At 42.3% G+C, this 25,240-nt stretch overlaps 2 protein-coding genes across 2 annotated transcripts in view; both read right to left on the bottom strand.

The window, feature by feature from the left end:
* LOC101423583 (scavenger receptor cysteine-rich domain-containing protein DMBT1-like) overlaps window positions 1-960 on the bottom strand; it is a 225,240-nt gene extending 224,280 nt beyond the window's left edge. The window contains exon 1 of the mRNA XM_058298189.2: window positions 892-960. The gene's annotated coding sequence lies outside the window, so the exon portion shown is untranslated. The remainder of the gene's footprint in view (window positions 1-891) is intronic.
* Window positions 961-1,287: 327 nt separating this feature from the next.
* The window catches only part of LOC139439079 (soluble scavenger receptor cysteine-rich domain-containing protein SSC5D-like), a 127,321-nt gene continuing 103,368 nt past the window's right edge, over window positions 1,288-25,240 (bottom strand). The window contains exons 30-35 of the mRNA XM_071215543.1: window positions 20,890-20,961; window positions 16,270-16,323; window positions 15,927-15,980; window positions 14,344-14,415; window positions 2,481-2,534; window positions 1,288-1,421 (exon numbers count right to left, since the gene is read on the bottom strand). Of these exons, the coding sequence (XP_071071644.1) occupies window positions 1,288-1,421; window positions 2,481-2,534; window positions 14,344-14,415; window positions 15,927-15,980; window positions 16,270-16,323; window positions 20,890-20,961 (440 nt within the window). The remainder of the gene's footprint in view (window positions 1,422-2,480; window positions 2,535-14,343; window positions 14,416-15,926; window positions 15,981-16,269; window positions 16,324-20,889; window positions 20,962-25,240) is intronic.

The following is a 25,240-nucleotide window of genomic DNA, read 5'->3' on the forward strand; positions in this document are numbered from 1 at the left end:
TGCCTCGCACTAGGTAGCAGACATATTTTAACTCATTTAATCTTTAAAAAGTCCTAGAGTATATTCTGTATATAATAGCATATATCTATTAGAGCATATGCATAAATAATATTATATATATACATAACAGCAAAGCATTATCATTACTATTTTGCCCAGATTATAGGTGAGAAAATTATGGCATAAAGTAGTTGAATAACATGCCCAGGGTACAGAGCCCTGGGAAACTCATATTTGAATATTACGAGTCATTTAGTCGAAACCATGAAACGTGGAAGTGGCTCTGAGAAGGAGCAGTTAACTTCTGATGGTATAGAATGATGCAGTGAGTAGAGCGTGGGGCAAATTGTTGTGTTACAATAGAAGCTTTTGTGTATGACATAAATTTTAAAGACTTTTTGGTAACATTTTGATGAAAGAAAGGAAGGAGAAAGAGATGGAGGAAAGAAAGACGATGGAATGAAGCAGGGAAGAAAGTGGGAAGGAGGGAAGACAGGAAAAAAAGAGGAAGGGAAGAGCTTTTTTACAGCAGAGTAGCATCGGAGGAGATCCTGGGGCTATTTTACAAATAAGCATCCCTTTTAATGCCAGGAAGATAAAAATTTCACCTAAATTTATTTAGAATTATTCTTACGAGCACATGTAGGAATCTAGTAACAAAGAATACAACCTTTCCCAAATGTTTATGGGGCTAAACACGCCTGCTGAAATACTTCATGGAAACGGCATTGTTCTAAAAAACAGGGAGAATGCTGTGCGTCATTGCTGATGATCGGAGAGGACTGGTGTATTGAAGGCAGTGCAAAGGAGCAGATGGATTTAGGGTGTTTGTCAGTTGGAAAAACATTCTTCAATAAACGTTATTTCTTCCCTATTTCCCAAGCACTTTACCTGTGGAGGGTGCAGGGGTAGATGGCTGGGAGTCAGGCTTCTTTGGGACTATGGCTGCAGATAATCCATCCCCTGCTAGCAGAGACAAACAGGCTTTCCTAGTAATTAGGACACCCCTCAACCCAGTGTCAGAGGGGCAAACGTTTGAAAACAGTCACAGCATAGTGGTCACAGTCAAATTTTCAGTGTCAATTCCTGCATCTGCGCTCTGTAGGCAAGAACTTATCCCAGGGATCTCTAGGTCTGGGAAGACACCAGCCCGGTGCCTGGCACTCGGCTCCTGTTCCCCATTCCCCCAGGAAGAGGCACCAACTGCCCAGCTGCTGTGGGTCCTGGGGAAGCAGAGCCAACTCCGTGGTGGGCACGGCTGCTGACGGTGCTTGGCCTGTGAGTGTGTCACTGCTGGGTACTCCTCCCCACACTCAGGACAGGGTCACCTCTGACAATAAGCCCATGGAGAAGGGCTGGGCTGACCTGCCTGTCAGGGTCTGGGTCGGCTCCTCCCACCTCCTCCCTGCCCTCCACCATCACTGTGGGAGGAAGTGCCAGTACCTGAGGGCCCCCCCTAGGTTAGTACACTTTAGTTCTTTGGGTGCTCACACTACCAATTATGCATTATCTCTCAGTAAAAATTCAGGTCTCTTTGACCCTGGTGATGTGGCAGTCAGTTTGAAGGTAGAACTTTTGGTTTCCAACTGGATATTTGATAGAATAATCTGGACTCTATGTAGCCTTCAGTCTAGTGATGTTTCAATGGGGCATTTTTGAGGCATATTATTAACTCATAAATTAACAACCAGGTATTGTATTGTTTCCTTTTAAAATTGATTTCAAATATGTGGATTTGGTAAGTCAGCAGTGGATATCCATGGGTTCATTATACTTTTCTTGCCATTGTGTTTGATAGTGACAAAATAAGGATATTTTATTTTTTATATGTTTCTATCTCAAAACAATGAATAGCTACTTCTTATTTGATCAGTTTAAATCTTTGTGATTAAAATGAATATAGAAAAAATTTTGATTAGACAGTACAGTAGTGATTAAGCCATCAAACTTGTTCATAAAGTATACTGAAGCACAAAACAAAACAAAACAAAATCCCCTAATTTTTTTTCAGTTGGCTAAATTATACTGTATTAACATGTCTAAAAGGGAACAAAATGTTTTTCTGAGGATGAAGCTGCTGTGCAGTCAGATGCAATTAGGGTGAAGACCGGAGATAACTCTCAATGGACACGGCTAAGCATTCCTCCTTTTCTGTCTTAAGGAATGATTTCAGTCTAGGGGATGGAATGAGAAATGGGGATCCCCTCTGCTCTAGGCCCCTCTGTGCACTCATCATGGGGAATAGCTGTGAATTCTTCTGTCCTGGAGTGACTCTACTATGCAGGGCCAATTAGCTGCACAAATCCTGGGGTAACCGTTCAAACGACACTGGAAGCTTCCGGGCTGATGAAGACGCCAGTTGCAACTGAGGATGGTGCCCCTAACTTGTGCAACACAGAGGCTCTGCTACTTGGCTTAGAAGGGGATTTTCCAGGCAAGGAAAACTACAGAGCAAATGAACAGAGCATAGATTTGCTCACCTGACAGTGTGTAAGATGGCTTGGCTGATCCAGGCTCTGAGGATGGAGACGGGCCTAAAGGTCAAAAGAAATCAACTTGTTATGGTCTAGTATTTAGACTATAAAAAACAGTGACTCAGAATGTGAGTTCAAAGTTTCTGAAAAGACACAAAGGCCATGACATCCAGAAGAAGTGACAGCCTTGCCCTAGTGCAGATGACACCCATGAAATCTTGTGAAGTAGGTAGAGCTCATAAACTATTTGGTATTGGTATCTACTGGCAATAAAGTTTGGAAAAAATAAAAAAGGATTGCTAATTGTTAATGGAATCCTTTTGAGGCAATAAATATTCATTTCTGAAACCTTTCCATCTGTCTCCAGATCAGCTATGAACATGCCATTTTGACTGCAATGTGGAATAATTGTTTGATCCCTGGTGGAGCCTGTCCTATCATTTTGTGAGAGATGACTACTCCCAGGAGCCATAAGTTCTTTGCAAGCTGGATCTCATTTGATCCTCACAACAACTTTCTGAGATTGTTTGTATTTTCTTTGTTTGCAGATGAGAAGACACAGAGAGGCCAAGTTGACATCCTGGGACTCAGGTAGCTATCCAAGATTTGAATCCAGTTGGTCTAAGTCGATAATAAAAATTCCTCCAAAGGTCAATGAACTTGGTCACCCTTTCCCCTTTGAAGTCATGCCTCATCCCTCTCGCTCTCCAGTTGTCCCTGTGCCTCTGTCTTAGGGAAGTTAGAAGCAGAGAAGAGAGCTGCTGTAGCCTGGAGAATGAAAGACTGAGACCAATGAAGAAATTAGGGTTGGAGGAGACAGTGCTTACTCTAACATTCCTTCAGAAAAAGGATATTTCGGGAAGCGGACTTGGCCCAATGGATAAGGCATCCGTCTACTACATAGGAGGTCCACAGTTCAAACCCCAGGCCTCCTTGACCTGTGTGGAGCTGGCCCATGCGCGGTGCTGATGCACGCAAGGGGTGCCGTGCCACGCAGGGGTGTCCCCAGGTAGGGGAGCCACACGCGCAAGGACTATGCACCGTAAAGAGAGCTGCCCAGTGCAAAAGAAAGTGTAGCCAAAAGAAAGTGGAGAGCTGACACAACAAGATTAGGCAACAAAAAGAAACACAGGGAGTAGGGTTGGAGTCCTGTTGGACCAGGCTCTTTCGGTTGTTTGCAGGGCAGGAGGTGTCTGTACATCGATTTGGTGGGACGGTGTCAGAGGAGATTCTTGTAAGAGGTAGAATTTTGGGTCTCTTTCACAGAGGTCGGGGTCGTCCTCAGGACCCTTCCCCCTGGGCCTGGAGGCCCAGCAGTGGCAAGTCCTGGAGGCTTTGCTGTGCTGGGGAGTTTCCAAGCTCTGAGCGGGCTGTTGCAGGGGCCTTCAGGCCTGGAGGTGTCTGGAAGTCAATTTGGTGAGATAGCGACGGAGGAGATTCTTGCGAGAGGTGGAATTTTGGGTTTTTGATTCGGAGGTCAGAGGTTCTGGCTGGAGCCCCTCCCCCTAGGGCTGGTGGCCGGGCCACAGTGATACCTGGGATCTTTGTCCTGCGGGGGATCCCCACATCCTGAGCGGGCTGTTTCGGGGGCTTGCAGGGCAGGAGGAGTCTGGATGTCGATTTGGTGAGACAGTGACAGAAGAGATTCTTGCAAGAGGTGGAACTTTTGGTTTCTGACACGGAAGTCAGAAGTCCTAGGAGGAACCCTTCCACCTAGGGCTGGCAGCCTGTCTGTGGCGGTCCCTGAACTATTTGTAGTGCAGCAGTGCCCCCAACAGGCTGTTTCAGGGGCTTGCAGGGCAGGAGGTGTCTGGATGTCAAGTTGGTGAGACAGTGACAGAAGAGATTCTTGTGAGAGGTGGAATTTTGGGTTTCTGACATGGAAGTCAGAGTTTGTAGGTGGAACCTCACCCCCTAGGGCTGGTGCCCAGCTGCAGGGATCCCTGAAGGCTGTGTTGCATTATGGTGCTCCCAGACCCCCTGTTTACTGGATGCGTGGTTCCCAGGTCTGTGTCCCCTACACCCTGGTGGCCCAAGATCCAGAGACTCACACACCTTGAGTCTGCAATATCACAGACTTCCCATCCCTGAATCCACCACACCCTGAAGTCCATTTAAGGTCCTTGATTATCCTAGCCCTCAGTGTTTGTGGCTTTTTTTTTTCTTTTTTCTTTTGTCTTGGTTGCTAATATTGCATTATCTCCTGGTCTTTTCTCCCATTTTATCCCCCAAGGTCCTTTTTCATTTATTTAGTTTTTCCTCCTTTTCTTTCTCTTGCTTGTTTCACTCCCTTTTCTTTGCCCACCCCCTTTTTTTCTTCTCTTTTTTCCCCTATCTCTCTTTTTCTTCTTATTTTATTTTATTTATATAATAGGTGCTGCAGGGAGCACTTCACATTTGCTGTTTCCTCATCCTCCATTTCCTCTTTTCTGTGTGAATTGATTTTGGCCACCTACACTATCCCCTTTCCCTCACATCTTACCATCCTCCATCATCCACTGTCTCTCTTACATTCCACCTCCCTTTCTTTGGCCCCCAAATTGTGTGACTTTTAATTTCTAATACCTTTGTTCTATTTTCTGTCTTTTATCCACTCTTGATATTATTGTCTGTCTCTTCTCTTTCCCTCTCTCATGAAAACACTGGCTTTTTAATTCATACTATATTTCTCCCCATATTCAGTTGACTCTCTCATTATAGGTACTCTACTTACTGCTATAACTCTACACAACTTACGTGAGTCTAATATCCATTCTCCCAGATCTCACACTGTTGCTTTGTTAACATTTATTACCAATACTACTTTACACATTTTCTTTTCTTACTCATTTTGCTTTCCCTAGCCCTAATATTTTCCTTCAAAGTGAACTTAGCCAACAACAAGAAAATAGAGTAAGAAGAAGAAAGTGACAAAGAGAAGACATAACTCTTATGCAAGAACAACTAATTAATCCCCAAGACTAGACAAAGAAGCTAAGGAACTGATTAAACCCGTCAAGATAAAATGATGACCAGACAGCAACAAAAAACTACAAACCAAACCAATAATCAGGAAAACATGGCTGAATCCAATGAACAAGCTAAAAACCAGGAAGGGGAGCAGACCATCAGACAAGTAATTAAAGATCTCAAAACATATATTAGAGACCAACTTAATGAAGTAAAGGAAGAGATTAACAATATGAAGAAAACACTTGGAGAGGAAATTTTAGACATATGCAAAAAGATAACAGATATGATGGGAATAAACACCACAGTTCAAGAAATCAGAAATACACTCTCAGCAAATAACAGCAGATTAGAAGAGGCAGAGGAGAGAATTAGCGACGTGGAAGACAGGGCTTCTGAAATCAAACAGATAGTAGAACTGATAGATAAAAAGATAGAAAAAATCCAGCTAGGACTTAGGAAACTGAATGACAAGGCAAAACACACAAACATATGTATTATAGGCATCCCAGAAGGAGAAGAGAAGGGAAAGGGGACAGAAGGGGTGTTGCAGGAAATAATGGCTGAAAACTTCCCAAATCTACTGAGAGAGATGTCCAAGAAGCACGATGCACCCCAAGCATCATAAACCCCAACAGTCCCACCCAAAGACATATACTTGTCAAATTATCCAATGCTCAAGACAAAGAGAAAATTCTAAAAGCAGAAAGAGAAAAGAAAACCATCACATACAAGGGAGGCTCCATAAGATTAAGTGCTGATTTCTCATCTGAAACCATGGAGGCAAGAAGGCGGTGGTATGATATAGTCAAGGTAATAAAAGAAAAAAATCCAACCAAGAATACTCTACCCAGGTAAACTAGCATTCAAAAATGATGGAGAGTTCAAAATATTCACAGATAAACAGAAACTGAAAGAGTATGCCAACAAGAACCCTGCCCTTCAAGAAATACTAAAGGGAGTTCTGCAGGAAGAAAGGAAAAAACAGGAGAGGCAGAGCTGGAGGAGAGTGTAACAGCAATAAAAAAGACAAAAGGAGAAGGAAAAAAAACAAACAAAACATGACAAACACAATTCCAATCAAAATATGGCTAACATAAATAATTCCTTGAAAGTAATAACACTGAAGGTCAATGGATTAAACTCACCTATCAAAAGATTCAGACTTGGAGATTGGATAAGGAAATATGACTCATCTATATGCTGTCTACAAGAAACACATCTTGGACCCAGGAATTCATGGAGACTGAAAGTGAATGGCTGGAAAACAATCTTACAACAACACAATAACCAAACAATACCAAGCAAACAATAACCAAAAAAAGGCAGGAGTAGCTATATTAATATCAAACAAAATAGACTTTAAATGCGAAACAATTGTGAGAGACAAAGAAGGATACTATGCATTAGTGAAAGGGAAAATCTCTCAAGAAGAACGAACAATCATAAATATTTATGCTCCTAACAAGGGCACCTCCAAATACATGAGGCAAACACTGGAACAACTAAGTGAAAGAATAGATGCCTCTACAATTATAGTGGGAGATTTTAATATACCACTATTAAGTTTGGACAGAACATCTCAAAAGAGGATCACTAAAGAAACAAAAACTTTGAACAGTATATTAGAGGAGCTGGATCTAATAGATATATACAGATCATTACACCTGAATACAGCAGGATATACACTTTTTTTTAAGTGCATATGGATCATTCTCCAAGATAGACCATATGCTAGGCCACAAAGAAAGGCTGAATGAATTCAGAAAGATTGAAATCATACAAAATAATATCTCTGACCACAGTGGAGTGAAGCTGGAAATCTGCAAGGGCCAGAGGTCCAGATTTCACACCAAGATATGGAAATTAAACAGCACACTCTTAGAAAAACAGTGGGTCAAAGAGGAAATCTCAAAAGAAATTAATAACTACCTTGAAACTAATGAAAATGATAACACAACATACCAAAACTTATGGGATGCAGCAAAACAGTACTGAGAGGGAAATTTATAGCCATAAATTCATACATCAAAAAAGAAGAAAGGGCAATAATTGAAGAACTAACTGCACATTTGGAGGAATTAGTAAAAAAACAACAAAGTAACCCCACAGGAAGAAGAAAGAAAGACATAACAAAGATAAGAGCAGAACTAAATGAAATAGAAAATAAGAAAGCACTTGAAAAGATAAACAAAACCAAGAGCTGGTTCTTTGAGAAGATCAATAAAATTGCAAACCCTTAGCTAGACTAACAAAGAAAAAAAGAGAGAAGATGCAAATACACAAAATAAGAAATGAGAAAGGAGATAGCACCACTGACCCCACAGAAATAAAGACTATCATAAGAGGATACTTTGAAAAACTATATTCCAACAAAAATGACAATTCAGAGGAAATGGACAAATTCCTAGAAACACATAAGCAGCCTATATTGATGAAAGAAGAAATTGAAGATCTCAACAAAGCAATCACAAGTAAAGAGATAGAATCAGTCATTAAACACCTCCCAACTAAGAAGAGCCCAGGGCCAGACGGCTTCACAGGTCAATTCTACAAAACATTCCAGAAAGAACTAACACCAATCCTCCTGAAACTCTTCCAAAAAATTGAAACAGAAGGAACATTACCGAACTCATTCTATGATGCCAACATTACCCTAGTACCAAAGCCAAACAAAGACACCACAAGAAAGGAAAATTACAGACCAATTTCTCTAATGAACCTAGATGCAAAAATCCTCAACAACGTATTTGCTAACCATATTCAACAACACTTAAATGAATTATACACCATGACCAAGTGGGGTTCATTCCAGGTATGCAAGGATGGTTCAACATAAGAAACTCAATCAATGTAATACACCATATAAACAGATTGAAGGAAAAAAATCACATGATTATATCTATAGATGCAGAAAAAGCATTTGACAAAATACAGCACACTTTCTTGATAAAAACACTGCAAAAGATTGGAATACAAGAAAATTTTTTGAACATGATAAAGAGTATATATGAAAACCCACAGCCAACATCATTTACAATAGTGAAATCCTAAAATCCTTCCCTCTAAGATCAGGAACAAGACAAGGATGCCCACTCTTACCTCTGCTATTTAACATTGTCTTAGAAGTACTTGCACGAGCAGAGGCAAGAACCAGATATAAAAGGCATTCAAATTGGAAAGGAAGAAGCCAAAATTTCATTATTTGCAGATGACATGATCCTATACATAGAAAACCCTGAGTGGTCTACAACAAAGCTTCTAGAACTCATAAATGAGTTTAGTAAAGTCGCAGGTTATAAGATCAATGCACAAAAATCAGTAGCATTTCTGTATACCAATAATGGGCAAGTTCAGGAGGAAATCAAGAAACAAATACCATTTACAATAGTAAATAAAAAAATCAAATACCTAGGAATAAATTTAACTAAAGATGTAAAAAACTTATACACAGAGAACTACACAAGACTGTTCAAGGAAATCAAAGAAGACCTAAATAAATGGATAGGAAGACTAAATATTCATGGATAGGAAGACTAAATATTATTAAGATGTCTATCCTACCAAAACTGATCTACACATTCAATGCAATCCCAATAAAAATCACCACAGCATTTTTTAAGGAACTAGAAAAACTAGCTATGAAATTTATTTGGAAGGGAAAGAGGCCCTGAATAGTCAAAGACATATTGAAAAAGAAAAACGAAATTGGAGGAATCACACTACCTGACTTCAAAACATACTACAAAGCTACAGTAGTGAAAACAGCATGGTATTGGCACAAGAAGAAACACACAGACCAATGGAACTGAATTGAGAGTTCTGATATAGATCCTCATCTATATAGTTATAATATTTGATAAAGCCACCAAACTCTATCAACTGGGAGAGAATGGCCTATTCAACAAATGGTGCCTGGAGAACTGGATATCCATATGTAAAAGAATGAAAGAGGATTACCATCTCACACCTTATACAAAAATCAACTCAAGATGGATCAAAGACCTAAATAGAAGAGCCAAGAGGGAACTGTACCTCTCAAGAGAAATGGTAGCTCCCAGTGCATTAGGGCAGTTGAGCATGTCAAGCCCTCAACACTGTTGCAAGTGTATCTGAACATGGCCCAGCAAGCAATGAAGATTGACGGTCACTGTGGGCCCTAAGGGGAGGGGGAAAGAGGTATAGAATAGATGGAACCAATGTAACTGTGTGGGCAATAGAAGTATTTCACAGGAGTACGCAAGGATGGATATAAGACATGTAAAATTACACCAAAAATATATAAGGGCTGATAGGCTAAAATGTAAATCATAATGTAAAACATAAGACAACAAAAATTTAGAAAATTGTGTAGTCTAAAATATAAACCACAATGTAAACACAAATGTTACCTTGTTTGAAAGCTATTGTCTCAACATCTGTACATCAGTTCCAGTAAATATAGTATGAATATAGTATGAATAAATATAGTAGTAAAAAGATTATTGCTATGAAAGGGAAAAGGTTTTATGTTGGATATGCAGGAGTACTGTATATGTATATGTGAATTACTGTGGTCTAAAACTGTTGTGAAGATAAGCTTAACAATTAGAAAAAAGAAAAGAAAAAGATAGGACGTAGACACCGAGGAAAAGATGGAAGTAGTTGCCTTGCCAATTTACATACAGGGCAACACTTATTGCAGTGATGGAAGGCAAAACACCAAGAACAAAGCTTTTGCATTTTTTAATGTTTTGATACCCCAATGTATTTTTACCGTAATTTTTCCAAATTAATATGTATTCTATATCTAACCTTTAAACTCATTGCTATATTCCATTTTACTATTAATGGAACCTGGCAATATATTGGGCTTCACTTTTCAGGAAGTTTTGGATCACAGAGTGGTTCAACAATGGCAGCGGAGGAATACTGGTGTGGGATGTTATTGACAGAGGACATATGGTTGACAGGGAGTTCTACATGGCATATATCCAGGGTACATAAAAATGTTTGGATATTTTCATAGTGGAAACAATTAAAAACAACAACTGAGGGAGTGCTGAGTTTCTAGCCAGGGGAGCTCTGTCACAGTCCCTAAAGGAACAGCAACAATCCCCCAAGTGCAACGGCAAAGACCAAAAAGGAATGAAGGTCCAACAATGAGCCCCTGATACTAATGACTATGCTTGTGAGCCTGTGCACCTGAAATAAGAACAAGAACTAGAGCAGCAATGTGCCTAAGAGTTCCCTCCTGAGAGCCTCTGTGTTGCCCAAATGTGGCCAGTCTCAAAGCCAAAAGCAGCATGTAAATGCATTGCCATCCCCCCAGTATGGGACATGACTCCTGGGGATGAGCCTCCCTGGCACCGAGGGATCACTACCAAGTACCAGCTGATGATATAACTAGAAAATGACCTTGAATAAAAGGTATAACTCATTTTGTCTTGAATTCATGCTTCTTCCTCACAATCTTTGGTTGCCCCTGTGCCTCTGTCTTAGGGAAGTTAGAAGCAGAACAGAGAGCTGCTGTAGCCTACAGGATGAAAGACTGAGACCAACAAAGAGATTAGGGTTGGAGGAGACAAGTGCCTACTCTAACCTCAAGTTAGAAATAAGACATTTCCTCTATGTCGGGCTGATAGAAAAATACTGTGGTGCTTGGATCCCCAGGGCTGTCATTCCCACTCCTTGGAGGTGCTGGAGTAGCAGGCTCAAAGCCCCTAGCTAGGGCCTGCCCCAGCTCCTGGAGGTCCTGGGTCCTCACCTTCCATGACCCTTTATGCCTAAAGATGACCTTTGCCTGCAGGCCATGTGGACAGGACTGTGTTCCCTCAGCCATGCCCCAGTGGACTTCCAACCAGAGGTTCCTGTGAACCTCTGAGACATAGAAGTCATCTGGGTGTGGAAGAAGCTTGCAAAGTATCCATTTTGCCACTGGTGGCCTTTCTGTTCTTTGTTGCCAGCACAGGATCCTTTAACCCAGGAGTATTCACTCAGTGCTCCTAGTGTGCAAGGCTCTCTAAGGCAGAGTCGAGGCCTCAGGGGACCATAATCAGTGATAGGATGGGAACATCGCACACGGTTACACCATCAGAGGAAACCACAAGGAGTGTCTTCATAGGCACCCAACTAGTGTCCTGGAGGTAACAGAGACTTCCCTTCTTGGGAAGATGAGCTCACTAAGGGCTGGGTTCAAAGGAAGTTTTGTAAGGCTGGCCATTAGGGTAGGCAGAGGGAAGGGGAGGGCAAGTTCACAGAAGAGGAAAATTGCTAGGACTTCAACTGAAATGTGAGTTAGTTACAAGCATATATGTCTTCTCCTTCCCAAAATGACCTTAAAAGATTTGAGATGCTTTAATCCACAACACAAAGAGAATGGGAGGGGAAAAAAGAGCAGATGGAAAACTTCATCCCATTCTTTCAAGATGTTAGAGGGCAGACAGAGGTGCCTTAATGATGCTAGTGGAGCACTAATGCTAGCCTGATGGCGGAAGCAGGTGGGGATGGATCCTGACAAGAGGTGAACAACGACCCCAGAGAATCCTCCTGAGCTTAATGTTTGGAGGAACAGGACACTAAGATTATGGGTGTGAGGTGCTGAGCAAAGAAGGGGATCAGGGTAGATGGTATTTTCTAAAGGTATCTATAAAATCGACAGTAAATCTACCAGGTCTTCTACAAACTTGCTAACCCCATGTGAGAAGGTGGAGTCCCTGCCCCTCTCTTTGAACACAGGAAGGCCTTTGTGACGAGCAGGAGAAATGGAGTGTGGTCCACATGACACTAAAGACTTCTGAGCCTAGGCCAGGAAATTGCCAGGCTGTTGGATTTGTTCCTGGGAAGCTCATGCTCAGAAGCCCCCTCCATGCAGGTAAGAAGTCCAACTCCAGCAGAAGTCAAAGATAGAGAACCTCTAACTGGTCTTCAAGTCATACTTTTTTTTCCTGGAGCCAAAACAATATTTGATTATGAGGATGTTGATGATGACGATTATAAACTAGCTTTTATAGTACTTTAATATATGCCTGGCACTAAGTAGTAGACATATTTTAACTCATTTAATCTTTAAAAAGTCTTAGAGTATATTCTGTATATAATAGCATATATCTATTAGAGCATATGCATAAATAATATTATATATATACATAACAGCAACGCATTATATTTACTACTATCCCCAGTTTATAGGTGAGAAAATTAAGGCATAAAGTAGTTGAATAACATGCCCAAGAGTACAGAGCACTGGGAAACTGATATTTGGACATTAAGAATCATTTAGTTGAAACCACAAAAACCTGGAGGTGGCTCTGAGAAGGAGCAGGTCAACCTTCTGACAGTATAGATAATGCAGTGAATAAATAGGGCTTGGGGCAAAAAGTGCTGTGTTACAATAGAAGCTTTTGTGTATGACATAAGTTTTAAAGTCTTTTTTGTAATATTTTGATGAAAGAAAGGAAGGAGATAGAGATGGAGGATAGAAACAAGGATGGAAGGAAGCAGGGAAGTAAGTGTGAAGGAGGGAAGATAGGATAAAAAGAGGAAGGAAAGAGCGTTTTTACTCTAGAGTAGCATCACATTAAAACCTGGGGCTACTTTTACAAAGAAGCCTCCCTTTTAATGTCAGGAAGATAAAAATTTCACCTAAATTTATTTAGAATTATTCTTAGTAGCACATGTACGCATCTAGTAACCTAAAATGCAACCTTTCCCAAATGTGTACAGGGCTAAATACAAGCCTGCAGAGATACTTCGTGGAAACAGCATTGTTCTAAAAAACAGGGAGAATGCTGTGTGTCATTGGTGATGATCGGGGAGGACTGGTCTTTTGAAGGCAGTGCAAAGGAGCAGATGGATTTAGGGTGTTTGTCACTTGGAACAACATTGATGAGCAGAACCAACACAGACATCATGCTGAACAGTCACAGTGCCTGGGATGAGGTAACTTTTAGGGGTCCACATAATACTCTAATTTCCTTTACAATTAGAAGAAAAGAAGCAGCCATCCATCCTGGATTATGCTCTTCTTTTAATCAATGCAGCCATAAAATATAATTTTTAATATTTTTCCTACTACAAAGGACCCCTGAAGGTTCAAGAGCTTAGGTACCCACAGAGTGGACAAATGGCTCAAGACAAGGGTGGAAAGAGATGAGGTGACATCAGACTGCTGTGCAGCATTCTTTAGGAGATAGCAAAGTGCCTAACGGCCAGTGTAGGGAAATGGCCATAATAGTATTTACTTTAAAAGCATGTATATGTACATTTACATGCACACACAATTAAGCTAGGCTAGAAAAATTAAGTTACTATGGTGGAACTAGCCCTAATGCAGGAAATATGCATGAGTTTTCTCTTGGTAGAGCAGATCCTCCATGGGCTCCACAGAGTGTGGAAGGAGGATTTGGGATTTCAGCTGATACAGTCTTAGGCAATGGCAAGTATAGGCTTTGCCGAATTATAGCGGAAAATATAAATTCAGAAGATTTGCTATTAGGAATTTTATACTGAAAAGAGTGGAAGAGGTGAAAACCCCACAGCTGACTCCTTCCTTCCTGGTTATCCTTTGATATCTTGGACCTTAATAATTAGGCTTACCAGAATGTTCTCCAAGTTTCGTAAAATAGATTTGATGGTGATTTCTGCCAACTCATACCACAGCTGGCTAAGAAGAGCCACACATGTTTGTTGTCAGACATTCGTGTGCTCAAGTCTTTTCTTGACCATTTTCTAGTTGGTGCTACTAGGAAAAGAAACTTTTCCAAGTCTCATTTTATAAAACGAATAAGTATATGTGTATGTGGGCTGGAGAGGAAAAAATTTCCTTGTAGGCTTGCTGTGAGCACTAATTGAAATGTCAGTTATTGAAAGCATCTGATCTCTGCTAAGCATATGTGGCTCTTCAATAAATGTTAGTCTTCCATATTAACCAAGGACTTACCTGTGGAGGGTGCAGGGGTAGGTGGCTGGGACTCAGGCTCTTTTGGGACTGTGGTTGCCGATAATTCATCACCTGCTGGCAGAGAAAAACAGGCTTTCCTAGTAATTAGGACACACCTAAACCCGGTGTCAGAGGGGCAAACGTTTGAAAACAGTCACAGTGTAGTGCTCACAGTCAAATTTTCAGTGTCAATTCCCTCATCTGTTCTCTGTAGGCAAGAACTTTTCCCAGGGATCTCTAGGTCTGGGAAGACACCAGCCCGGTGCCTGGCACTCGGCTCCTGTTCCCCATTGCCCAGGAAGAGGCACCAACTGCCCAGCTGCTGTGGGTGCTGGGGAAGCAGAGCCAACTCTGTGGTGGGCATGGCTGCTGACAGTGCTTGGCCTGTGAGTGTGTCACTGCTGGGTACTCCTCCCCACACTCAGGACAGGGACACCTCTGACAATAAGCCCAAGGAGAAGGGCTGGGCTGACCTGCCTGTGAGGGTCTTGGTCGGCTCCTCCCACCTCCTCCCTGCCCTTCACCATCACTGTGGGAGGAAGTGCTAGTACCTGAGGGCCTCCCCTTGCTTAGCACACTTTAGCTCTCTGGGTACTCACACAACCAACTTTGCATTATCTCTCAGTAAAATTCAGGTCTATTTGACGCTGGTGATGTGGCAACAGGTTAAAGGTAGAACTTTTGATTTCCCACTAGATATTTGATAGAATTATCTGGGCTCTCTGTATTCTTAAGTCATGAGATGTTTCAATAGGGCATTATGGCATATTATTGACTCCTAAATTAACAATCAGGTATTGTATTGCTTCCTTTTAAAATAGATCTCAAAATATTTGGATTTGATAAGTCAGCAGTGGGTACCCATGGGTTCATTATACTGTTCTTGCCATTGTGTTGATGTAGACTAAATAAAGTATATTTTACTTTTTTATATGTTTCTAACTCAAAACAATTGAATAGCTACTTCTTATTGTGATCAGTTTAAAACTTTGTGATTAAAAAGAATAGGGAAAAAATTGTGATTAGACAATCCAGCAGTGATTAATCCATCAAACTTATTCATAAACTGCACTGAAGCAGAAAGAAACAATCACCTAACTGATTTTTTTTTCAGTTGGCTAAATAATACTATATTAACATGTCTAAAATGTAACAAAATGTTTTTCTGAAGATGAAGCTGCTGTGCAGTCAGATGCAATCAGGGTGAAGACCGGAGACAACTCTCAATGGACACGGCTAAGCATTCCTCCTTTTCTGTCTTAAAGAATTATTTCAGTCTAGGGGATGGAATGAGAAATAGGGATCCCCTCTGCTCCAGGCCCATCTTTGGGAGCTCATTATGGGGAATGGCTGCTAACTCTTCTGTCATGGAGTGACTCTGCTATGCAGGGCCAATGAGCTGCACAAATCCTGGGGTAACCATCAAACGTCACTGGATGCTCCAGGCTGATGAAGATGCCAGGTACAACTGAGAATGGTGCCCCTCACTTGTGCAACACAGAGGCTCTGCTACTTGTCTTAGACAGGGATTTTCTAGACAAGAACAACTAGAGAACAAATGAACCAGGCATAGATTTGTTCACCTGACAGTATATATGGTGGCGTGGTTGTTCCAGGTTCTGAGGTTGGAGAAGGGCCTAATGGTCAAAAGAAATCAACCTGTTATGCTCTAATATTTTGAATCTAATGGGGATGCTAACTCTTCTGTCCTGGAGTGACTCTGCTATGCAGGGCCAATGAGCTGCACAAATCCTGGGGTAACCATTCAAATGTCAGTGGATGCTCCAGGATGATGAAGGTGCCAGTTGAAACTGAGGATGATGCCCCTAACTTGTGCATCACAGAGGCTCTGCTACTTGGCTTGGAAGGGGATTTTCCAGGCAAGAAAAACTACGGAACAAATGAATAGAGCATAGATTTTCTCACCTGACAGTGTGTATGATGGCTTCACTGTTCCAGGCTCTGAGGATGGAGAGGGGCCTAATGGTCAAAAGAAATCCACCCGTTATGGTCTAGTATTTCGAGTATAATACGCAGTGACTCAGAATGTGAGTTTATAGTTTCTGAAAAGACACGAAGGCCACGACATCCAGAAGAAGTGACAGCCTTGCCCTAGTGCAGACGACACCCACTAAGTCTTGTGAAGTAGGTAGAGCTCATGGAGTATTTGGTATTGGTATCTACTGGCAACAATGTTTGGAAAAAATAAAAACGGAATACTTGTTTGATTCTTGGAGGAGACTGTCCTACCATTTTGTGGAGAATACTACTCCCAGGAGTCATTCTAAGTTCTTTGCAAGCTGGATCTCTTTTGATCCTCACAACACCTTTCTGAGATTGTTTGTATTGTCTCTGGTTTGCAGATGAGGAGACACAGAGAGGTCACATTGACTTCCAGGGCTCAGGTGCAGTTAGTGTTGGGGTTTAAGATATATTTAGGGGATTTGAATCTCTGGACTGACAATGTGATAGCCAGGCCCTGAGCCTCAACAGACTCCAGCACCTACAATCTGATTTATTGGACTCACCACACTCAACTAAGATGGAGTTGAGGAAGGACAACCACCACACCATGGAGCCTAGAGTGCTTACAACTGAAAGTGGGAGGATTGCATCCAGCATCCATGTGGAATCTGAGCCTCCTCTTGACATAGAGGTGCAATGGACACAACCAATCCAATGTCCACATAGAAAAGGTGGTATTGGATTGGGAAAAGTGGATATGGTGGCTGATGGGTATGGGGAAAGGCAGGAAGAGATGAGAAGTGGAGGCGTCTATGGGTCATGGAGCTGCCCTGGATGGTGCTTCAGAGGCAATCACCGGACATTGTAAATCCTCACAGGACCCACTGGATGGAATGGGGGAGAGTATGGGCCATGATGTGGACCATTGACCATGAGGTGCAGAGGTGCCCAAAGATGTACTTACCAAATGCAATGGATGTGTCATGATGATGGGAATAAGTGTTGCTGGGGGGGGAGAGGTAGGGTGGGGGTGGTGGGGTTGAATGGGACCTCATATATATATTTTTTTAATGTAATATTATTACAAAGTCAATAAAAAAAATTTAAAAGGAAAAAAAATAAATAAATAAAAGTGCCTTCTAAGTCAATGAACTAGGTCACTCGTTTTCCCTTGAATTCATGCCTCTTCCTCACAATCTTTGATTGCCCCTGTGCCTCTGTCTTAGGGAAATTAGAAGCAGAGCAAAGAGCTGCTATAGCCTGGAGGACAAAAAAGACTGAGACCAATGAAAAGATTAGGGTTGGAGGAGATAAGTGCCTACGCTAACCTCATGTTAGAAATAGGACATTTCCTCTACGTTGGGCAGATAGAAAGGTACTGTGGCTCTTGCAACCCCAAGGCTGGCCTTCCTACTCCCTGGAGGTGCAGGAGCCTCAGGCTGGAAGCCACTAGCTGGGGGCTGCCATGACACCTATTGACCCTGGGTTCTTACCCTTCCATGTCCCTTCATGCCAGAAGATGCACCTTGGCTGAGGGCCACATGGATAGGTCTCTGGTCCTCCAAGCATGCTGCAGTGAACTGCTGACCAGAGGCTCCTGTGAAACTCTGAGACCCAGAAATCTTCTGGGTGTGGAGGAAGCTTGCAAAGGGCCCTTTCTGCCACTGGTGACATTTCTGTTCTTTGCTCCCAGCACAGGATCCTTTAACCCAGGAGTATTCCCTCAACGCTTATGTGTGACTCTCAAGGCAGAGTCAAGGCCTCAGGGGACCATTATCAGTGATAGGATGGGAACATCGTACACAGTTAAGCAGTCATGGGAAACCATGAGATGTGCCTTCATAGGGACGCAACTAGTGTCACAGAGGTAAGGGGACTTCCCCTTCTTGGGGAGACCAGCCCACAAAAGCCTGGATTTGAAAGAAGTTTTGTAAGGCTGGCCATGAGGGTAGGCAGACGGAAGGGGAAGGCAAATTCACAGAAGAGGAAAATGGATAAGATTTCAACTGACAGGTGAGGTGGTTACACACATGTATGTGCTCTCCTTCCCAAAATGACCTTAAAGGAATTGAGATGTGTTAATCCACAAGAGTAAAGAGAATGGCGAGGAAACAAGAGCAGATGTAGCACTTCATCATATTCTTTTAAGAAATGTGGGGCAGACAAAGTTAAGGTAATAATGCTAGTGGAGCACTAATCCTAGCCTGATGGCAGAGGCAGGTCAGAATGGATCCTGACAAGAGGTGAGCAACAACCCCACAGAATCCTACTGAGCTGAATGTTTGGAGGAACAGGACACTAAGATTATGGGTGTGAAGGACTGAGCAAAAGGGGAATAGGGCATATCGTATTTTCTAAAGATATCTACAAAATTGACACAAAATCCAGACGCTCTTTTAGGATCTGACCCGAAAGAATTCTGAGCCTAGGCCAAGAACGTGCCAGACTTTCGGCTTTGTTCCATGGGACGCTCCTGTATGCAAGTTAACCTCCATGCCATTAAGAAGTCCAAGTCAAAAGCAGAATTCAAAGATAGAGAACCACTAACTGGTCTTCAAGCCAGGCTTTTACTTTTTGGAGACAAAAACAGTATTTGTTTGTGAGGAGGATGAGGGGTATGATTATAAATCTAGCATTTATATAGTACTTTCTTGGGGCCGAGCACTGAGAGTAGACATATTTTAGCTCAATTAAAATTCACAAAGCCTGAGATTATATACTGTATACAGTAGCATATATCTATTAGAGCATAGATATAAATAATAGCATGCATATACATAACTGCAAAACTGTATTATTATTGTTATTATGATCCCCATATGATGGGTGGGCCTTTAAGCCCCAAATCAGTTGAGTAACATGCCCAAGAGTACAGAGTGCTGAGAAACTGATATTTGAATCATAAAAATCATTTAGGAGAACAAACAAAAACCTGGAGGTGACTCTGAGAAGGAGCAGTTCAACCTTCCATAGATCTAGAAAGATGCAGTGAGTACAGCTTGGGACACAAAATGCTGTGTTACAATGTAAGCCTTTGTGCATGACCTAATTTTTAAAGTCTTTGTGTGTAACATTTTGATGAATGGAAGGAAGGAGAAAGAGACAGAGGAGAGAAACAAGGATGGAAGGAAGCAAGGAAGTAAGTGGGAAGGAGGGAAGATAGGAAAAAAAGAGGAAGGAAAAAGCATTTTGACACTAGAGTAGCATCACATAAACACCTGGGGAAATTTTGACAAATAAGACTCCCTTTTAATGTCAGGAAGATAAAAATTTCACCTAAATTTATTTAGAATTATTCTTATTTGCACATGTAGGAATCTAGCAACGTAGAATTCATCCTACCCAACTGTGTATGGGGCTAAATACCAGTCTGAAGAGATGCTTCAAGAAAACTGTTTTGTTCTAAAAAACGGGGTGACTGCTGGGCATCACTGCTGATGACAGGGTAGGACTGGTCTATGAGGCAGTGCAAAGGAGCAGCTTGACTTGGGGTGTTTGTATTTGGCACAACACAGATGAGCAGGATCAACACAGCCATCAGGCTCAGCAGTCACGGAGCGTGGCACCAGGTGACTTTTAGGGGCCCAGAAAATGCTTTAATTTCCCTTATACTCAGAAGAAAAGAAACAGCCATCCAATCTGGATTACACTCATCTTTACATCAATGCAGCCATAAAAAAATGTTTTAATACTTTTCATAGTAGAAAGGACCCCTGGTGGCTCAAGTGCTTAGGGCCCCACAGAGTCAACAAGTGGCTCAAACCAAGGATGGAAAGAGATGAGGTGACATCAGACTGATACGTAGCGATCTTTAGGAGCTAGCAGAGTGGCTAAAGGCCAGTGTAGAGAAATGGCCACAATAGTATTCATTTTAGAAGCAGGCACTTGTATACACACATGCACACACAAATAGGCCTGGCTAGGAAGATTAAGTAAGTGGAATCAGCCTTAATGTAGCCAACAGGGCGAATTTTTTCTCTTGGTAGAGCAGACATGCAGTCAGCTTCACCCAGGTGAAGAAAGAGGAAGCTATGATCTGGGACTGCACCTGATACAGTGCATTAGGGAATGGAAGGACAAGAATTGCCTAATTCTTCAGAAAATTATAAATACAGAAGCTTGGCTCTTAGGAATTTCACATTGAAAACTGTGAAGGAGGCCACAGCCCCCCAGCTGACTCCACCATTCCTGGTTATGATTTTGTTATTTTTCAACCTTAATGTAAGTAGGCTTACCAGAATGTTCTCCCAATTTTTTAAGGTAGCTTTGACAGTGCTATCTGCCCACCCATAACGGAGCCAGGTAGCAAGAGCTACAAGTGGTTGGGGTTAGACCTACGTATGCCCAAAACTTTGGTTCACCATTTTCTAGGTGGTGCTAGAAAAGAAAGAACCTTTCCTACATCTCATTTTATAAAACAAATGTGTGCATGCGTGTCAAGGGAGAAGAGGGGAAACACTTATCTTTTAGGCTTCCTGTGGGCACCAAATGAAGTTTAAGTTACTGACAGCCTCTGATCTCTGCTTCTCATATTTGGTATTTGAAGAAATGTTAGTCCTTCCCTATTTACCAAAGACTTACCTGTGGAGGGTGCAGGTGTGGATGGCTGGGACTCAGGCTCTGTCGCGTCTAATACTATAGACAATCCATCACCTGTTGGCAGAGACGAACAGGCTTCCTTAGCACTTAGGACACCACAGAATCCAGTGTGACAGGGGAAATGTTGGAAAACACTCACAGCGTGGAAGTCACAGATCCACCTGCAGTGTCAAGTCCAGCCTCTGCCCTCTGGAGGCAAGGATTTATCCCAGGAGTAGCATCAGCACTTAATGAGTGTCCAGGTCTGGGAAGACGCCGGCCTGTAGCCTGGCACTCGGCTCCCTCTCCCCACTTGGCCAGAAAGAGGCACCCACTGACGTGCTGGTGTGGGTACTGGGGGAAGCACAGCCAACTCCCTGGTGGGCACGGCTGCTGACAGTGCTTGGCCTGTGAGTGTGTCGCTCAGGACAGGGACACCTCTGACAATAAGCCCCGGGAGAAGGGCTGGGCTGACCTGCCTGTCAGGGTCTTGGTCGGCTCCTCCCACCTCCTCCCTGCCCTCCACCATCACTGTGTGAGGAAGTGCCAGTACCTAAGGGCCTCCCTTAGGTTAGTACACTTTAGCTGTTTGGGTGCTCACACTACCAATTACACCTTTTTTCTTTGTAAAAATTCAGGTGTGGTTGACCCTGGTTTTGTGGTGGTCACTTTGAAGGTAGAACTTTTGGTTTCCAAATAAATATTTGACAATATTCCCTGGGCTCTCTGTATCCTTAAGTCACATGATGTTTCAATAGGGCATTTAAGGCATATTATTTACTCATAAATTAACAATCAGGCATTGTATGGATTCCTTTTAAAATGTATCTCAACATGTGGATTTGATAAGTCAGCAGTGGGTACCCATGAGTTCATTAGAGTGTTCTTGACATTGTGTTTGATATAGACAAAATGAAGTATATTTTACTTTTTCATATGTGTCCAATTCAAAAAATTGAATAGCTACTTCTTATTATGAACAGTTTAAAATTTTTGATTAAAACAAATAAATAGAGAACAAAATTGTGATTAGAGAGTCCAGCAGTGATTACCCGTCAAACTTGTTCATAAACTGTGGATACAAACCCCTAACTTTTCTTTCAGTTGGCTGCAAAATAATATATTAACATGTCTAAATGTAACAAAACGTATTTCTGAAAGTGAAGCCACTGGGCAGTCAGATCCAATCAGGGTGAAGCAGGGAGACAACTCTCAACAGACACAGCTAAGCTTTCCTCCTTTTCTGACTTAAAGAATTTTAAGTCTAGGGGATGGAATGAGAAATGGGGATCCCCTCTGTTCCAGGTCCCTCTGTGAGCTCATGGTGGAGAATGGCTGTGAATTCTTCTGTCCCTGGAGAGACTCTGCTAAGCAGGGCCAATGAGCTGCACCATGCAAGGGCCAGCATGCATATCACACAGGATGCTCCAGGATGATGAAGATGCCAGTTACAACTGAGAATGGTGCCCCTAGCTTGTGCAACACAGAGGCTCTGCTACTTGGCTTGGAAGGGGATTTTCTAGACAAGAACAACTACAGAGCAAATGAACAAGGCATAGATTTGCTCACCTGACAGTATGTATGATCACGTGATTGTTCCAGGTTCTGAGGTTAGAGAAGGGCTTAATGGTCAAAAGAAATTAACCTGTTATGCTCTAATATTTCGAAAGTAATACTCAGTGATTCAGAATGTGAGTTTAAAGTTTCTGAAAAGACACGAAGGCAATGACATTCAGTAGAAGTGACAGCCTCACCCTAGTGCAGACGATACCTACTGAGTCTCGTGAATTAGTTGGAGCTCATGAAGTATTTGGTATTGGTATCTTCTAGCAACAACGTTTGAACAAAAAGAAAAAGGATTGAGAAATTTTTAAAGGAATTCATTGGCAGTAATAAAATTCATTTCTGAATCCTCTCCATCTGTCTCCAGATGAGTCATTAACATGCCATTAATGGCTGTGATATGGAATAGTTGTTTTAGCCCTGGAGGGTCCTGTCCTACCATTTTGTGAGAGATGACTACTCCCAGGAGCCATTCTAAGTCCTTTGCAAGCTGGATCTCATTTGATCCTCACAACCGCTCTCTGAGAGTGCTTTTATTGTTGTGTCTAGTTTGTAGATGAGGAAACCAGAGAGGCCAAGGTGACTTCCTCAGGCTCAGGTAGCCATCTGAGACTTGGAGCCAGGTGGTCTGGCTTGCTTTTTAAAAGTGCCTTCTAAGGTAATGAACTTGGTCACTCATTTTCCCTTGAATTCATGCCTTCTTCTCACAATCTTTTGTTGCCCATGTGCCTCTGTCTTAGGGAAGTTAGAAGCAGAGTAGAGAGCTGCTGTACCCTGAAAGAGGAAAGACTGAAACAAATGATGAGACTAGGGTTGTAGGATCCAAGCGCTTACTCTAACCTCCTGGTAGAAATAGGACATTTTCTCTAAGTTGGGCAAAGAGAAAGGATGTGTGGCTCTTGGGTCCCCAGGCCTGGCATTCCCATTCCCTGAAGGTGCTGGAGCAGCAGGCTGGAAGCCCCTAGTTAGGGGCTACCACAGCTCCTGGAGGTCCTGGGTCCTCACCCTTCCATAACCCTTTATGCCTAAGACTCACCTTTGCCTGAGGGTCACATGGACAGGATAGGGGCCCCTAAGCCGTGCCCCTTGGACTGCTGACCAGAGCATCCTTTGAACTTCTGAGACCCAGAAGTCATCTGGGTGTGGAGGAAGCTTGCAAAGTTCCCTTTCTGCCACTGGCGACCTTTCTGTTCTTTGCTGCCAGCACAGTGTCCTTTAACCCAAGAGTATTCACTAAATGCTCCATGTGTGCAAGGTTCTCTAAGGCAGAGTCGAGGCCTCAGGGGACCATCATCAGGGAGAACATGGGAACATCATACATGCTTATGCCGTCAGAGAAAACCACGAGGAGTGCCTTGATAGGAACCCAACTAGTGTCCCGGATGTAACAGAGACTTCTCCTCTTGGGGAAATGAGCTCACAAAGGGATGGATTCAAAGGAAATTTGGTAAGGCTGGCCATGAGGGTAGGTTGAGGGAAGGGGAGGGCAAGTTCACAGAAGAGGAAAACAGTAGGATTTCAACTGAAATGCGAGTCGGTTACATGCATTTATTTCCTTTCCTTCCCCAAATGACCTTCAAATAATTGAGATGTGTTAATCCACAAGATAAAAGAGAATGGAGATGAAACAAGAGCAGATGGAGAACTTCAGCACATTCTTTTAAGAAGTGAGTGCACAGACAGAGGTAAGGTCATGATGAAAGCGCCGTTTAATCCTAGGCTGATGGCAGAGGCAGGTGGGGATGGATCCTGACAATAGGTCAGCGACTACCCCAGAGAATAGTCTAGAGCATCATCTTTGGTGCTTATCATGAAAGAATCACTGAAAAAAGAAGGCGATCAGGGCAAATATATTTTCTAAAGATACCTACAAAATTGATACCAAATCCACGAACTCTTCTATAACCTTGCTGGCCCCGTGTCAGAAGGTGGATGATCTATCTCCTCTCTTTGAACACATGAAGACCTCTGACTGTCTCCAGAATTGGGGCATGGCCTGAGTGACACTAAAGATTTCTGAGCCTTGGCCATTAGGCTCAGTAGTCATGGAGTGTGGCACCAGGTGACTTGTAGGGGCCCAGAAAATGCTTTAATTTCCCTTATACTCAGAAGAAAAGAAACAGCCATCCAACCTGGATTATACTCATCTTTACATCAATGCAGCCATAAAATATAAGTTTTAATACTTTCCTAGTAGAAAGGACCCCTGACGGTTCAAGTGCTTAGGATCCCACAGAGTCAACAAGTGGCTCAAACCAAGGATGGAAAGAGATGAAGTGACATCAGAATGATACACAGTGTTCTTTAGGAGGTAGCAGAGTGTTTAAAGGCCAGTGTAGAGAAATGGCCTCCATAGTATTTATTTTAAAAACAGGCACTTGTATACACACATGCACACACCAATAGGCCTGGCTAGGAAGATTATGTAACTACAGTGGAATCAGCCTTAATGTAGCCAATATGAATGAGTTTTTTCTCTTGGGAGAGCAGACATTCAGTCAGCTTCACCCAGGTGAAGAAAGAGGAAACTGTGATCTGTTATTGCAGCTGATACAGTGCCTTAGGAAATGGAAAAGACAGGTTTTGCCTAATTACTGTGAAAATAATTACAGAAATTTTGCTCTTAGGAATTTTACATTGAAATCTGTGAAGGAGGACACAATCCCCAGCTGACTGCTTCATTCCTGGTTATGATTTTGGTATTTTTCAACCTTAATATCCTCAGGCTTACCAGAATGTTCTCCCAATTTTGTAAGGTAGCTTTGACGGTGCTATCTGCCCACCCAAAAGG

The sequence above is a fragment of the Dasypus novemcinctus genome, chromosome 6, assembly GCF_030445035.2.
Source record: "Dasypus novemcinctus isolate mDasNov1 chromosome 6, mDasNov1.1.hap2, whole genome shotgun sequence".
Lineage (NCBI taxonomy): Eukaryota > Metazoa > Chordata > Mammalia > Cingulata > Dasypodidae > Dasypus > Dasypus novemcinctus.